This window comes from Micromys minutus (genome assembly GCF_963924665.1).
Source record: "Micromys minutus genome assembly, chromosome: 21".
Lineage (NCBI taxonomy): Eukaryota > Metazoa > Chordata > Mammalia > Rodentia > Muridae > Micromys > Micromys minutus.
The window spans coordinates 32,491,176-32,509,281 of record NC_137956.1 but is presented as its reverse complement, the minus strand read 5'-3'; the positions used below and the strand labels follow the sequence as shown (position 1 = coordinate 32,509,281).

The 18,106-nt window shown below is 38.7% G+C and overlaps 1 protein-coding gene across 2 annotated transcripts in view; it reads left to right on the top strand.

Moving 5' to 3' along the window:
• PPP2R3A (protein phosphatase 2 regulatory subunit B''alpha) overlaps window positions 1-18,106 on the top strand; it is a 133,782-nt gene that overhangs the window by 72,170 nt on the left and 43,506 nt on the right. For both annotated transcript variants that reach the window (XM_080934442.1, XM_080934443.1), the window contains 3 exons: window positions 1,277-1,380; window positions 7,808-7,910; window positions 16,616-16,690. In XM_080934442.1, coding sequence (XP_080790568.1) covers window positions 1,277-1,380; window positions 7,808-7,910; window positions 16,616-16,690 — 282 coding nt within the window. The remainder of the gene's footprint in view (window positions 1-1,276; window positions 1,381-7,807; window positions 7,911-16,615; window positions 16,691-18,106) is intronic.

Genomic DNA, 18,106 nt, shown 5'->3' with positions numbered 1-18,106 from the left:
TCTGTAATAGACAAAAATAGCACAGTTGCTAAGCAATATTATTTCTCATTCCTAACCTTAGAAGCTTTCAACCTCTAGATTAAGCAGTCTTAAATTATGGATATAAGACATCTGTCACAGGGCTGATTCTGCCGATCAGACTGGCTACTTATGTGTCACTTTCCCTACTCACTGGTCAATGTGTGTCTCTCCTGAAGTTTCACATTCAGTCAAAGGGGATGACCTTCCCAATACAAGAATACTATTCAAGTCACCATTTCCTTACTAGAACCAACACACTCATTCCAAGAAATCCTAAATTCTATTCTGCTTGTGAAATAAATGTCATAGTTCCTGGAGGCAACAGTCTTTTATTTCTGCCTGTTCTGTTTTTACCTTCCTTGGCTTGAATCTTGCTTTCCACATCTTCGTCTCTAGCATGAACTAGAAGCAGTCCTGTGATCCATCTCCCATGATAATGTCCAACTAGGTGTTCCTCAGGCACCAATGAGGAGCTTCTGTGTAGAGTTTCTTGTCAGGAGTAACTTCCCCTAAGTCCAAGGTAGATACACATCTAGTCTTACCTCCAAAGGAAACTCTTCCCTCTGCAGGACAGTGATGTACAATGAAAGTATCTTTATCTTCTAACAGCGAGTGTCTGGTGCAGGTGTACTCAGAGGTCAAAGGTATCAGATGACCAGATGACCCTGGAGCTGGAGTTATAGACAGGAGCCACCTGAGATGGGTGCTGGGTATCAAGCTCTAGCCCCTTGGGAGAGCACTATGCTTTCTTGGCCACTGAGTCATCTCTACAGCCCTTTTCTAGCTTAGTTTTTTATTTGCTTGTCATTGTTTTATAAAACTATTGCTAACAATGGGCAAGGAGAAATAAGGAAGTCAGTAGTAGAGTGTTTTAACAGCAAGTGCCCCGGTAATAATAAAAATGACTACATTTTTCTATTCAAAAAATGAAGAGTATATGCAGCCAGAAGTCTAGTCATTTTTTTTTTGTAGAAGGTAGAGAAATATATAATGTAAGAGTAGCAGAAAGAGTTTTTGCTGCTATTATTGCAAAGGGAATTACTGGGAAAAGAATAAATGACTTTCCACTTGCTTCCCTAAACATGCAGCCTTCTATTTTGTTCTTCCACTCTGCCCCCTCTCCCTTTCCTCTCTCTCACTGACCCTACAGCCCTTTTATCCACTAGGCACGACAGGTAAAGTCCATGTCTCCTCTTCTGGCCACGCCATCTCTTCCCTTTCTTAGCTTACTCTTTGTTGTTGTTGTTGTTGGCAGGTCTGTGGCTGTCCACTCTATTGGAAAGCCCCCATGTTTAGGGCTGCAGGAGGAGAGAAGACTGGATTTGTGACAGCACAGTCATTCATTGCCATGTGGAAAAAGTAAGTACTTAAGCAGTCATTCTAAGGCTAGCAAAGAACCATGTAGTCTTTATAAGTGGTATTTATCCTATTTAGTTTATTCATTCTCTTTGTATCATATGGCTCAATAAGGAAAATTCTATGATTCATTAACTTTTATACCTATAAGTTATTTACCACAGACTTTGTCTTTTATGTCTTTCAATAATTCCAGGCATGGTAACACATTCCTTTAATCTTAGTACTGGGTAGGCAGAGGGGCAAGCAGATCTGTGAGTTTGAAGCCAGCCTGGCTGACATAGCTATTCCAGACTATGTAAGACCTAGTAAGACCCTGTCTCAAAAAACAGGGCTAGAGAGGTAGCTAAGCAGTTAAGAGCACTGGCTGATCCTTTACATGACCAATGGGTTGATTCCTAGCATCCATGTGATGACTACTGACAGCCTTCTGTATCTCTAGGTCTTGGGATCCAAAGCCCTTCTCTTGCCTCCTCAGGCACCAGGCATGCATGTGGTACATACAAACAAAGCACCAGGATACATAATTTTTTATAATTTTTAATATAGTATATTTAAACAGTAAAGCAAATCTACAGAAATACTTTTAAATAGCTACATGACAGTTTCTCTTTTGTTTTTACCTATAAAAACAGAGTTAGAATTTGAACCCAATAATAATGATAAAAGTAAATAAAGATTCTCTTTTAAGGGCAGAACCATGTGTCTCACAAAAAAAAAAAAAAAAAAAAAAAAAAAAACCATATCTGCAGGCTAAAGAGGTGGTTCTATGGAAAAGGGTACATATTTGAGGACCTAAGTTCAAATATCCAACACCCACATAAAAGCCAGGCATGGTTGTGTGTATGAGAAACAGAAACAGGAAGATACCAGGATCTCACTGGCCATCCAGTCTTGTGGAAAAGTCACTGTTAGTGACAGATGCTGCTTTAAATATATAAAGAGTTGTAAAGAAGTAGAAAATGCATGTCCTCTAGCCACAAAAGAACACATGCACAGGTGCCTGCACATCCCTGTGAAGTCTCTCTCTCCTCCTCCTCCCCCTCCCTCCCTCCCTCCCTCCCTCACTCCCTCCCTCCCTCCCTCCCTCCCTCCCTCCCTCCCTCTCTCTCTCTCTCTCTCTCTCTCTCTCTCTCTCTCTCTCTCTCTCTCTCTCACATGCACACACACACACTCTAGAACAAATTTTAAAAAGAAAGATATACTTACAGTCTTAAATATCTGATGGAAAATTATATCCAGGGCCAGTGACTTAAGGTGATGAAACATCATGACTAAAAAAGCAAGTTGAAGAGGAAAGGTTTATTTGGCTTACATATTTCCATATTGCTGTTCATCATAGAAGGAAGTCAGGACAGAACTCAAGCAGCACAGGAACCTGGAGGCTGGAGCTGAAGCAAAGGCCATGGAGGGGTAATACTATCTTGCTCAGCCTGCTTTCTGATAGAACCCTCTCAGCCCTCTCCCATCAATCACTAATTAAGAAAATGCCTTACAGTTGGATCTTGTGGAGGCCTCTTCTCCATCACGGTTCCCTCCTTTCAGATGACTGTAGTTTGTTTGTCAAGTTAACTTAAGACTAGCCAACACAGCCAATCTTCCCTTCTAACTGATAACCCTTCTTTGTACATGTCTTTCTCACTTTTTCTGGCCTATATACCCTTCCTCCTAGTAAAATGGAAATACTATCCACTTACTATTGAAAATACACACGTAGTATCAGCAGAATTAAACTTAGAGGATCCTTCTAATTCCTTCATACTCCTCAAAGGCTCTTAGTTGTGTGATATTTGAAAACAAATGCATTCCTAGTCTTAAAATTCCAACAGTAAATCACATTCTTTATTGTATTAGGACTGAAGTAGTAAGGGTGTACAAGACACTATCAGTAAACTTCTTTACAGAACTACACCCAAGCCAAAGGTTACAGTTACTTCATGTTGTCCCCGTGAGGTTTAGCCATTGTGTTCCTAGACTGGTTCTGAGGTGTTCAGATACCAAGGAATAAAAAAGGCCGAGGAGACTCTATACCATCTGGATGACACTACAAAGTCACTATGAGTTCATCTCTCCTATAGCCGAGAAAAACAGCCTGATAAAATGGAAGAAGATTCCTTTTTAAATGTGTCTATAAGTAGTGGTAAAGAGGCTTTCTTGAAGCTAGCTAGAAGTAGCACAAAGAAAGAAAAAATGGAAAAAGTACTAAAGAGCAGCATACACTAGCAGGAAAAAGCATTTGTCCTTGGGTGTTTTTTTTTTTTTTTTTTTTTTCTTATTTAATAAAATTATTTTGAGAATTTTATATATGAGTACTTTATTTATATCATTTCTACCCCTCTTCCCAACTTTTCCTGTGTCCCTTTCCTTGGTATTCTCCAAATCTAGAACACGGAACAGGAAAAGATCCTGAGGCCTGAATAGTAGGGACCTTCCTTCAGTCTACATAGCATGTCCCAGGCCTGCCAGGGCTATAGAGTAAGACCTGTCATACAAACAAACAAACATAGCAGGGAACTCAGCTTGGTCTTTCCCTTCCCAGTAGCAAAATCAGAATTTGAACTGAGAATTTTGAGTTTAATTAGTAGGTAAACCAGTAGTAGGATTTAAAAATGTAACATGTATAGATGATTGGGTGTCTTTAACTGTCCTTTATCCAGGCAGATGTCTGGCGCTGGAAAGTCCTCACCTGTAACAGGAACTAGAGCTTAAAGGCGAAAATGACCAGCACAGCCTGGTCAGAGGCTCTTTAGTTGAAAAAGCAAGATGTGAATGTTGATTAAGAGAAAGCTGTAAACAAACTGGAGGGTAAAAATAAATAGGAAAGTCAAGCAGAAGAGATATATCTAAACAGGAAGTATGTCTGCTGATTTTGTATTTTTAATATTCTAGGACAATCTGAGTAACTAAGGCTGACTGTAGCAAAGGACAACTTGTGTCCAGTTTGATTTACATGTTTACTGGAAGAGTCGCAGCCAGTTATAGTTGAGACTGTCTCTGAGAGGGTGGGTAGAGCAGCACAGCAGTGACAGCAGTGACGGCCACCGCAGTCGTGGTTATCCATCGAATGCCTGACATCTCTGAGGGAAAACAACTTCTGCAGTAAAGTAAATGAACAGAAAGTCATGATGGGCAAGTGTATGGAAAACTGCTCACACTATTACACAGCATAAACAACATCCCTCTGTGGTAAAAGAATCCTTCTGAAGGAGTGTGCATTGTCAGTTACTAAAATGGTTTGGGTGCCCTCTAGTGGGGCTCCTCTTAAAATGCCACTTAAAACCAGATTCTGTAAGGAGACAAGTGTGAGCACTGAGTGAATTAGAAAAGGGATTTGAGTTTTTAATGTTTTTTGTGAATTTCACTCTTCACAGAAAGCAATTTGAGTTTCAAATATAGTATATTAAAATGTTTAAGCCAGGCATAAGGGGTCATACCCGTAATCCCAGCACTTGGAAAGCTGATATAAGAAGATTGCCATGAATTCCTGTCTAGCCCGAGCTGCAGTATAAGATACTATATTTTAAGTCCAAAAAGTATTCAGTCACGAAGCACAACTGGAAGGTGATAACATAGAATTGAAATATTCTGACATAGACATAGATGCATTCTGGCTTGCTCTGTTAATGGGAGCTGTATAGAATTTTTACAACTAAAATAGAGTTCTGTCTTTGTGGGCTCAGGTGTGGGGAGCTCTTGTGAGGCTGTTCAGGGAGCTCAGCCCTCTGCCCACAGGTCCTCAGTCCTACTGGAGGAGACCCGGCTCTTTCAATAGGCCAAAAAGGACCTTTTTCCAGAGAGCACAGCACTCTCTGCTCTCTGAGAACTCCGGTGTGACCTCCCCGGGCCTATGCGTCAGGCTCACCTCTGTGAAGCTGATCTTGAGCACCACCTTTCCCAGGCAGACGACAGAGGCCCGGCCTCACTGTGGGCTGGAAAGGACCTTTTTCCAGAGAGCACAGCACTCACTCTCTGTGTTCTGAGAACTCCTGATGCGATCTCACTGGGCTTGTGCCCCAGGCTCTCTGCTGGTCCAGGTGGAAAAGAGCTGGTGCGGCTGGTCCACAATGCTTTTGATTTTTTTAAAAAAAGCTTGAGTTTGTCATTTTAGATTATTTCTCATCTATTAAACACTATAATCCTTTTCTTAAAATGTATAAAAAATTCTCTTTATAAACCTCATCACTTTTTCTATTATTCCATCAAATTTTCTGTTCTATGAGGTGGTTTTCATCAGCACCCACTGTACTAATCTTTCTTTATAATGTATGTTTATTTAATTTATGGTAAGGACAGTACAAATAAAAATAAGTGTCTGACGATAGTTCAAACAAAGTCGGTGTGGGGGTTTTTTAGATCGTTAGCATTTTGAGAGTTTTCTTTGTATAAGTCAGTGAGCTATGTTCTTTATATATTTTTTTAAGTTTATATATTTTTAAAGTATATATTCAAAAGTGTATGTATATATATATATATATATATATATATATATATATATACACACACACATTTAAAAACTATATGTATATATTAAAAGTTACAACTACCTGTTCTTTACTTGTCAAAGAAAACCCGTAAAGGGACAGGACAGTGGCACATGTAACTACATGGAGAGCGCAGATCAGAGAGGAGCTCGGCTCTCTGGAAGTTTTGAAGTAGTTATTTAGCTAGGGCTTAAAGAACACGACAGCATGAGAAAGACGGGAAGATCAAACTGCATATGACTCGGGCCAGCTGCCTGGAGTGGAAGTTTCATTTAGCAAAGTCATAAGAGGTGGTTGGCACCCTCTAGCATAGGAACAGTGTAGGCATTTAAACTTAAGCATTTAACTGGTAGCGTACTGTACATTTTGAGTAAGAGACATGAATAATCAAAGACTGTTGTAGAACTGTCTGTGCTGAATGGTTGGATGAGCAGTGTCCCTAGCAGTGTCACCATGAGTTGATAAGGCCCAGAACTTGTAGAGTAGAAACATCAAGAAGCAGTTGTTCAGAACATTTTGCAGAAAATTTCTTCAGGACTCCGATAATCCCATCTATAGTCCAAACACCTAATGGTCTTGGCTGGAGCCGTGTGATCTTGAAGAACTGTACCTTTCTCTCACCCCACGCACCTATAAAGCACCACGTTCTTTCACTCTACACCCTGCTGCCTGTTCTGTCTCACACTGCTGGTGCCACGTAGCCTCACGTTTAATGTTTTTGAAAGCCACATCTGACCATGTCACTGTCTGAGCTAAACAACTTCTGTGGAGCAAAGTCTTGGCCTGATACAAAAGAGGCCTTCCTAGATTTTACTCGCACATGCCCTCCTCTTACTGCCTCTGCACTCTGGTTGCCCAGGTGCTGTGTGACTCACACCAGGCATCTGTGCCTGATGCCCTCCTCACCACACTTCTTTCCTACCTCACTCTGCAGGGAATCCCACAGGCTTCCTCTATTCTTTGATTTCTCAATGCTGTTGTGGATCCACAGTATATATAATTCTACTGGAAACCAAACACTGGATTGTGCATTCCTTATAGGGAATAAAACTGTCTTATTTTCTTTTATCCAAGCCTATTCAAGGCCAGATAAAATACCTGACACACAGTTAGCATTCAATAAATTATTAATGAAGGAAAATAAGAAAATCTGGAGTTAATAATTAAATATAGACAATAAAAGATAGAAAAAAATTAAATGACCCCAAAGTTTCAAATCCAGATAACAAAAACTAGTAACACCTTTTTTCCTGTTGTTATTGTTTTGTTTTTGTTTTTCAAGACAAGGTTTCTGTCCTGAAACTAGCTTTATAGTCCAGGCTGGCCTTAAATTCACCAAGATTTCCCTAGCTCTTCCTCCCATGTGTTGGCATTAAAGTCATGTTACCACTGCCTGGCTTGGTGCCATCATTTATACACACACACAAGTCCAGGGGGAAAAATCATTAGAAAAGCTTTTAAGTTTTGACTCCTCTGTCAGAGTATATGGAACTATAGTTGGAGGTGAAGAATTCTAGAAACTTAGAAAATATAAGAGAACTGGTTTTCTGAAGCTTGTTCTTTAAAAGCCCCCGTCGGGCTTAACTGAATGGACTTCTCCTCTAATAACACATATTTTACCTGTATCAGTTCATTTTACCCTGTGGTCTCAGTCTCAAAAACATTCAGGCAGAAAAGTTCTCCATAGTCTAATTGATCCTCCTTTGACACACATCAGGAGCATGGCAGACATTGAAAGGGAGGGAGCATTTGGACAGAGGGGTACAGTAGTAGTAAGGGACTTGCACAAAACTTACCCTCTAATTCCCAGCACTGAAAATGAAAAGACAAAGAACATTTGATTCTTAATCTAAATAGCACCTAAGTCAGAAAAAAATTACCAGGCTGTAAATGTGTAGTCATTGTATGTTCTGAGCACTAGATCTTCCTAACCAGTATTTCTTTTGTAGGTTGCTAAGTAACCATCATGATGATGCCTCCAAGTTCATCTGGCTTCTAGCAAAACCCAGCTGCAGCTATCTAGAACAAGAGGATTTTATCCCTTTACTTCAGGTAGGGCTTTTGTACCTTTTAAAAATGGAATTTATTTTTGTAGTTTGAAAAGGGTTTGTTGTTTGTTTCTTTGGTTGATTGTTTCTGGAATTTTTTGTTAATAATGGCATCTTACTGTATAGCCAGTGCTAACATCAAATGCTTAATCCCAAATGCTAGGATTAAGGTATATGCCACCCTAAACCTTATGATGATTTTTTTATTTTAAAGTATAACTAAAATTGTAAAGTATAACTATAATTTTTCATTCTAAAGTGTAACTATGCAATTGGGCTACATACATGTAGAGGCCAGATTGCTAAGAATGATTTTCAAGTTGTTTTAGGAGTAGTAAAAAAAAATTGTTAAATGGAATCTAAAACAGAACTCAGTATAAAATATACAAAATAGGGCTGTTACCACTGCATCCAGCCTCCTCCTGAGTCATTCACAGTAAGCACTGAAGCATCTTATGAAAATTTAGAATTGTAAAACATAGTTTGAAAAATGCTAACATTAACCATAATTAGAACCTAACAGTAACTGATAGCATTTGGAAGAGATAAAATCAGTTTTCTTAATGGAGTGACACTGGGTATATCAACCATTCTCTAGGGCAAGCCTCATTAGTCAGAAGAATTGGCCAACATAAAATGAATTTTTGTTGTTTGTTTCTAAGAATGAGAAAAAAAGTTGAGAATCCAGGAGGAGAAAAAATATAGTCAAAATAATATTGTGTGAAGATTTTTTAAAAATTAAAGAATCTGGTAAGGAACAAGAAAAGGCTAGGGAGAGGGGCTGGAGAGATGGCTCAGTGGTTAAGAGCACTAACTGAGTTCAAATCTCAGCAACCACACGGTGGCTCACAACCATCTGTAATGGGATCTGATGCCCTCTTCTGCTGTGTCTGAAGACAGCTACAGTGCACTCAAACACATAAATATTTTTTTAAAAGAAAGAAAAGGTTATGAAATAATCAGAACAACTGTCATGAACTCTTGACTCTTTGATTTACACACATATCTAAAATGGCTCTCTGACTGTTCCACTAAGATCTATTTGTAACAGAAGATTAGAATAGGAAGAAGAGCTGTACCTGCCTATAATCCTAGCACTGGAAACTGACCAAGAGGAAGTAACCTACACTAATAAACATACCAAGATCTGTCTCAAGAAACCAGTGAACAAATGAATGAATGATTGAATGAATGAATGGTGAAATAAGAAAATGGAAACTTGAATACTGAGATTTGCAAGGACAGTTGCTACCAGCTCATAAACGTAGACTGGAACAAAGTAAAAAGGAAGTACTTGTAGAAGAGGGGAAAAGGCACAAAGCATGCCCAACAGAGCACTCCAGCCTGGGAATAATTTAGGTTAAGGGCAGTAGGCCTTCTTCCTATCAGCAGGTTTCAGGGAGATTAGTGATTTATATTATTTGCATAGACAACGCATTTGTGTGGAACAATTTTCATTAATGAAACAACAGGACATTTCACATTTTTTCTTTTCTATTTCAGAGATGTTAAAATCTTTTTTTTTAAAGGTTGTGTCTCAGATCTTTATGAATAAATGTCAGGGCTTAAGTATGTTTTGAGATAGAGCATTGTCCCAGTGGTTAAAAGCAATGTTGCTCAGAACTCAGATTCTATTACCAGCACCTACAGGGCACCTCTAAAATCCTCTTGTGGCCTCTATGGACACCAGGCTTGTGGTGCACAGATAAACATTGAAGCAAAACACTCATATGTCTACAATAATAAAATAAATCTAAAACACACATTTTAATTTAGGGTCTGAGATTGGGATTATTACTGAAGTAACATGATCCATGGCCAGAAGATCCTTCAAATCCAAAGGTTCTTTGCTCTTTTTCTATAAATCAGTCTCAGAATCTATTCTTTAAGTGTGTGCTTGTGTGCTCAGATGTGTATGTTTATGTGTGTGTTGTGTACTCAGAAGCTTGAGGAAAACATCCTGCTCAAAACACTACCACCTTATTCTTCTGAGACAGGATTTCTCATTAAACCTGAGATTAGCTAGCCAGCAAGCCTCACAGATCCTACTATCTATCTTGGTCACTTAAACAGCTGGGAAGATGTTCAACAAGGATGCAGATTTAAATAGGAGCATGTTCAAGAGATTATTGTGCAATATACTAGCTATAATCAATAACTATGTTATTTTTGTTTGTTTTGTTTTGAGACAAGATCTTGCTATGTAGTCCTGGCTGTTCTGAATCTCACAGTATGGACTGTCTTAGGTAGGGTTTTACTGCTGTGAACAGACACCATGACCAAGGCAACTGTTAAAAGGACAACATTTTTTTTCTTTTTTTTTTTTAAACTTTATTTTAAAAAACAAAGATAAAAGAAAAAAATTTTAAACATTTTTGCATAAATGTATACAAATACATTTTTGTCAGTGCTTGGCTTTTTTTTTTTCTTTTTTTTTTTTTAAGGTTTGATACTCTGCATTAAGGTCTTACTAGTTACAATGAGCAAAAAGTACATGTAAAACAGGATGTAACCTGGAATTAGTCAACGTTTTCTTGGTGTGTAAGGGTTGAGCATAATGTTTTTTTTTTTGTTTTGTTTTGTTTTGTTTTCTTTTTTTCTTGAACTTCACACAGTCTGTGAGTTGTTTCTGGGACAGTCCGAGCCTCTGGGGTTAGCATCCCACTATCAGTGACTGCATATTATGTCTGTTCTTTTGTGACTGGGTTATCTCACTCAGGATGATATTCTATAGATGCAACCATTTTCTTAAGAATTTGGTTAAGTCATTGTTTCTGATAGCTGAGTAGTACTCCACTGTGTAAATGTACCACAATTTTTGTATCCATTCATCTACTGAAGGACATCTGGATTCTTTCCAGCTTCTGGCTATTATAAATAGAGCTGCTATGAACATTGTGGTGCATGTATCTTTGTTGTATATTGGAGTGTCTCTGTGGTATATGCCCAGAAGTGGAATAGCTGGATCTTCAGGTAGTACTATGTCCAATTTTCTGAGGAATCACCAGACTGATTTCCAGAGTGGTTGTATTAGCTTGCAACCCCACCAACAGTGGAGAAGTGTTCCTCTTTCTCCGCAGCCTCGCCAGCATCTGTTGTCATCTGAGTTTTGGATCTTGGCCAATCTGACTGGTATGAGGTGGAATCTCAGGGTTGTTTTGATTTGCATTTCCCTGATGGCTAAGGATGTAGAGCACTTCCTTAGATGTTTCTCAGCCATTCGATATTCCTCAATTGAAAACGTTTTGTTTAGCTCTGTACCCCATTTTTTAATAGGGTTGTTTGATTCTCTGGTGTCTAGCTTTTTGAGTTCTTTGTATACCTTGGATATTAGGCCTCTATCTGATGTGGAGTTGGTAAAGATCTTTTCCCATTCTGTTGGCTGCCGTTTTGTTTTGACAATGTCCTTAGCCTTACAGAAACTTTGCAATCTCATTAAGTCCCATTTGTTAATCTTTGACCTTAGAGCTTGAGCCATTGGTGTTTTGTTCAGAAAATTTTCTCCTGTGCCTATGTGTTCTAAGGTTTTCCCTACTTTCTCATCTAATAGTTTCAGTGTACCTGGTTTAATGTGGAGATCTTTGATCCACTTATATTTGAGCTTTGTACAAGGAGAAAAGGGTCTATTTTCATTCTTCTGCATGCTGAGTGCCAGTTGAACCAACACCATTTGTTGAATAGGCTGTCCTTTTTCCATTGAATGTTTACAGCTCCTTTGTCAAAAATCAGGTGACAATATATGTGAGGGCTCATTTCTGGATCTTCTATTCTATTCCATTGATCCACGTGCCTATTTCTGTACCAGTACCATGCAGTTTTCAGCACAGTTGCCTTGTAATATAGCTTGAGGTCAGGGATAGTGATTCCCGCAGATGTTTTCTTGTTGTTGAGGATGGATTTCGTTATTCTAGGTCTTTTGTTGTTCCATATGAAATTGCACATTGATCTTTCCAATTCCATGAAGAACTGTGTTGGAATTTTGATGGGGATTGCGTTGAATCTGTAGATTGCTTTTGGTAGGATGGTCATTTTTAAAATGTTGATCCTTTCAATCCATGAGCATGGGAGATCTTTCCATTTTCTGAGATCTTCCTCGATTTGCTTCTTTAGAGGTTTGAAGTTCTTGTCATACAGGTCCTTCACTTGCTTAGTTAGAGTCACATTAAGGTATTTCATAGTTTTTGTGACTATTGTGAAGGGTATTTTTTCCCTAATTTCTTTCTCCACATGTTTGTCCTTTGAATATAGGAAGGCTACTGATTTGTTTGAGTTAATTTTATATCCAGTCACTTTGCTGAACTTGTTTATCAGCTGTAGGAGTTCTCTGGTGGAATTTGTGGGGTCGCTTAAGTACACTATCATGTCATCGGCAAAGAGTGATGTTTTTACTTCTTCCTTTCCTATTTGTATCCCCTTGATCTCCTTTTGCTGTCTAATTGCTCCAGCCAGGACTTCCAGTACTATGTTGAATAGGTAGGGGGAAAGTGGGCAGCCTTGTCGAGTCCCTGATTTTAGTGGGATTGCTTCAAGTTTCCCACTGTTAAGTTTGATGTTGGCTGTTGGTTTGCTGTATATTGCTTTTATTATGTTTATGTATGGACCTTGGATTCCTGTTCTTTCCAGGACTTTTAACATGAAGGGGTGTGGAATTTTGTCAAATGCTTTCTCAGCATCTAGTGAGATGCCCATGTGATTTTGTTCTTTGAGTTTGTTTATATGGTGGATTACATTGATGGATTTCCTTATATTAAACCATCCCTGCATCCCAGGGATGAAGCCTACTTGGTCATGGTGAATGATCGTATTGATGTGTTCTTGGATTCGGTTTGCAAGAATTTTGTTGAGTATTTTTGCATCAGTGTTCATAAGTGAGATTAGTCTGAGTTCTCTTTCCTTGTAGAGTCTTTGTGTGGTTTTGGAACGAGGGTTATTGTAGCCTCAAAAAATGAGTTAGGTAGTGTTCCATCTGATTCTATCTTGTGGAATAGTTTGGAGAGTGTTGGTGTTATGTCCGCAATAAATGTCTGATAAAATTCTGCACTGAACCCATCTGGACCTGGGCTTTTTTTTGGTTGGGAGGCTTTTGATGACTTCTAAAAGGACAACATTTAATTGGGGCTGGCTTACAGGTTCAGAGGTTCAGTCCATTATCATCAAAGCGGGAACACGGCAGCATCCAGGTAGGCATGGTGCAGGAGGACCTGAGAGTTCTACATCTTCATCTGAAGGCTGTTAGCAGAATACTGGCTCCATGGGCAGCTGGGGGGAGGGTCTCAAAGCCCACACTCACAGTGACACACTTCTCCAGCATGGCTATACCTCTTTATAGTGCCACTCCCTGGGCCAAGCATATTCAAACCACCACATAGACCATGCTTACTTTGTACTCAGAGATTCACCTGCCTCTGCCTCCCAAGTACTTAGATTAAAGGTAAATGGGACCATGCTTGACTATACTATATATTCTGGAAATATATATATATATATACAGCACACATGAAAGAATAATTGTTATGAGTGCCCTGGGTACTGAGAATGTGTGATGGTTCAGTGATCAGCTCTAAACAGGAGTTTATACCACACACCTGAGGCTCAGAGAATAGCACGGAAAAGGGAGCAGAAAGAATGTAAGACAAGGAATATTGGGAGAAGGACTATGAAATGCTATCATTTCATGACACAGCCATTGCAGATATGTTCTCATAGCACCTGTACTTATTTGCACTAGGCAGACACAAAACTGGACCTCTCACCATCCCGGTTCATGGAGAGGCATCATGGGGCCCTAACCTTCTGTCCTAATTTACCTCTCTGTTGCTATGATAAAACACTGACCCAAAACAACTTGGGAAGGAGGGGCTTTATTTGGCTTACATGTCCCCTTCACAGTCCATCACTGAGGGAAGTCAAGGCAGGAAGTGTAGAGGAAAGCTGCTGATTGACTTGTTTCCCATGACTTTCCTTCTTGCATCCTTATACCACTCTAGACTGCCTGCCCAGAGGCGCTCCCACCCACAGTGAGCTGGGCCGTCTCACATTAATCATTAATCAAGAAAATGCTCCACAGTCATGCCCATAGCCCAGTCTGATGGAGATGGTTCCTGCTTTGAGGTTCTTCTTCCCACATTTGTCTAGTTAAGTGTCTGGTTAACAAAATCTAACCAGCATAGCTTACCTGCTGAATTACTGTCTAGATTCTAAAGAAAAGACAGTCATTTCTTTTAGTAGTGTACCTAAGGATGAGCCTACCAAGCTCCTACATGGAGTTCCAAACCTGTGGTCACACACAGAACCATGCTTAAAGTCAGGAATAACAATAAAACAAAAAGACATGGAAGTGAGAAAGGGACATGCAGTTGGAAGCAGGAATGGTGCATAGGATGACCTTGAACTCCTGATCCTCCTGCTTTTACTCCTAAGTACTGGGATTATACACAGGTACCACCATGCATGTTTTATGAGATGCTAGGCATTAAACCCTGGGCTTCACACATGCTAGGCACACTATCAACTGAGCTATATAACCTAACCAATAGCCTAAAATTTTTACTATGAAACATGTTTTATTGTTTTAATTGGTTTGGTTTTATTTTGTTTTGAGTTTGTTTTGTTTTTGAGGCAGGATCTCATTACGTTATCTCTGGCTGGTCTGGAACCCACTATGTAGACCTAAAACTCAAAGAGATATGCTCTGCCTCCCAAGTGCTAGTAGTATTAAAGGCATGTGCCACCATGCCTATCTGGAAAGTATTTTTATTATATATCTGGAAGTGGTTTCACTATATAGCTAAGACTGACTTCAAACTCACTGTGGAGCCCAGGGTGTTCTTGAACTTCTGCTGAACCTGATGCATGTTGGGATGTATTACCATGCCCAGCTTTGTTAAAGATAATTTTGATCATACACAAATGGAAGGGGGAAATGTGGTATCCCTGTCAACCTAGCCCCCAATATTAAGAATTAAAGACAGAGAATAGAAAACCAATAGCAATTTTACTAAATTGAAATTTTTTAATATTATTTTTGTTTTTATTTTGAAACAATGTCTCACTGTGTAGCCATGTGTGGCCTCCACAGGTAAACTAAGTAACCTCCGATTCATGAGATCTGCCTGCCTTTACCTCTGGCTCTAGAATACTAGGAATAAATGCTTAAATTGAAATCTAGTGCTTAACATTATTAACTGACTTGATCAAAATAAAAAGGGGTTGTACATAAATATATATGCATGTATGTGTGTATACACACACATACAATATGGAATGTTTTTATCTATAAAGGAAATTAAATTATGACCTCTGCAGAATAATTTAAAGGGGCTGGAAATCAAATGAAATAATCCAGACTCAGACAAATCCTTTATGTTTTCTTGCATGAGTGTATGAGTGTTCTAGATTTAAGTGAGTGAATGAGTGTGTGTGTGTGTGTGTGTGTGTGTGTGTGTGTGTGTGTGTGTACGTGGAGGAGTGTCTTGAAAGTAAAAAGGAGATGAGATGGAAAGAAGAAAGCTTGAGATTCATGGAAAGAGAGGGTAATACAATATATATCCTAGAAGAAAAGATATTTTGACAGAAGGGAACAAGCAACAATGTCACAGGGAGACTAGGGAAAGGCATTGTGGGAAATGGATGACTCAGAACAAAACTCTGATCACTTATGTATGAAAATGCCTTGATAAAAATCATTGCATTGTATACTAACTTTAAATTTTCTTAAAAACATAAGTAAATGCATTTTTAATTTTTGTTTACTTTATATGTATGTATAAGTGTTTTGTCTGCATATATGTCTGGGCACCACACACATGCTCTAGAACAAAAGGAAGCAGATACACCCAAGAGGAGTAGAGGGCAAGAAATAAGCAAACTCAGAGCAGAAATCAACCAAATAGAAACAAAAAGAACAATCGAAAGAATCAACAAAACTAAGAGCTAGTTCTTTGAGAAAATTAACAAGATTGATAAACCCTTAGCCAGACTAACTAGAGAGCAAAGAGAGAGTATCCAAATTGACAAAATCAGAAAGGAAAGTGGAGACATAACAACTGAAACTGAGGAAATTCAAGAAATCATCAGATCCTACTACAAAAGCCTATACTCAACCAAGCTGGAAAATCTGGAGGAAATGGATGAATTCCTAGACAGATACCAGATACTAAAGTTAAACCAGGACCAGGTAAACCATCTAAATAATCTCATAACACTAAAGAAATAGAAGCAGTCATCAAAATCTCCCAACCAAAAAAAGTCCAGGTCCAGATGGGCTCAGTGCAGAATTTTATCAGACATTTATTGACGACCTAACACCAATACTCTCCAAACTACTCCACAAAATAGAGTCAGATGGAACACTACCTAACTCATTTTTCAAGGCCACAATAACCCTCGTTCCTAAACCACACAAAGACCCTACAAGGAATCAGGAAACCTTTATTGTTAGGATTGCAGGGCATACAGACCTCTAAAACATTTAACTCATGAATCACTAAATATAGATAATTCAAATTTTTATATGTAAGCATATTATATGTATGTAGAAAGCCATGTATTATAAACATGCTTATAATAATTAAATTTTCAGTGTACTATGCAGTATTCTAGAATAGATTTGCTCAACTGACAGCCTATTCCACAAAAAGGAAACACTTCTGAGGTTTTGTTTTGATTTTTTATGTTTTCTAATTTAGTTTTGATTCTAATCTTTTTAAGGATGTGGTAGACACGCACCCTGGCCTCACCTTCCTGAAAGATGCTCCAGAATTCCATTCCCGCTACATCACCACGGTAAGATGAGTACTGGTTTGTTGTAATAAAACTGCGAAATCACCTCTTTATTGTTATCTAGTATCCAGGCTTCAACATGATTATACAGAAAAGTAATTTGGTCTATAATGATTATTTTAAATAGAAATAAGGTTAAAAGTGAAAAGCAATAGGTGATTTTGTCTTTATATTCATATCCCTTCACATGTGGGTCAGTGATATAAAACTGCATTAATATTCTATCTGGTACTATAAGACATTCATTTACTCTATTTTGAGATTTATTTTTATTTATATGGGTATTTCGCCCACATGTATGTCTATGTTCATGTGTATGCAGTGCCTCAAGAAGCCAAGGACAAGTATCAGATCCCCTAGAACTGGAGCTACAAGACGCCATGTGGGTGCTGGGGATTGGATCTGGGTCCTCCGGAAGAGCAGCCAGAGGTCTTAGCTTTTAGTCCACTTCTCTAACCAGTGTCTTTACTGTTACAGAGTTTCGTATTTGTTGAGCTTCAGCATTCCTAAGTAATACTGAAAATAATTGTCAACAGTTTATCCCCCAAAAAAGATGTCTCTAGACCCCTAAAAGTGTGTCTAGAGATAATAAGTAGCTTATGTGTGAACAGAACAAACCATACAGGAATCTACAACAGCATGCTGACAATTCCAGCGTGTGAGGTGCTCACGCTCCCTGCCTGTCAGCTACTCTGAGCTGGTGAGCCACAGGTCATCACAAGTGAACGGGTGCAGGCCAACAGTGCAGTCTCTGCACAGATAACCTTTCTCTTAACTGATAGTTTCACTTGCTATGTAATAACTCTTAAACTTTATATCAAAATCCATTTGTTAATTCTTAAGGCTATTTCCTGTGCTATTGGGTTTTATTGAGAAATTTCTTTCTTATAGTTGTATCCTTAAGTTTGTTTTCCTTTCATAGTTTAATTATTTCAGGATTTAAATTAAGGTGCTTGGTCGACTAAGAATTATCTCTCTCTTCGTGTGTGTGTGTGTGTGTGTGTGTGTGTGTGTGTGTGTGTGTGTGTGTGTGTGTGTGTGTGTTATAAAACAGATAGAGATCTGATTTCATTCAGCTATAGGTCCCAGCACTGTATGGAACAGTGTATGGTCCTAAGATTTTCATCAAAACTTAGGAATCCTATGTTTCACTGGCTGATTCTTGGTTTCATGCTAGCATATTGCTGCCTCTGTCAGTAAGACTTTGTAGCATAGTTTGAGGCTAAGGATGCGTATTATTGGCATTGTACTTTCTGCTTAGGATTAATTGCTTACACAGTCTTCTGTTTCCATATGAATCTTAGAGTGATTTTTTTCTAGTTCTGTGAAGAATGCTGTTGATAAGGATTGGATTGAATTTGTAGCCACTTTCACAATATTAATTTTGCCAATCCAGAAGCACAAAATGTCATTCTCTCA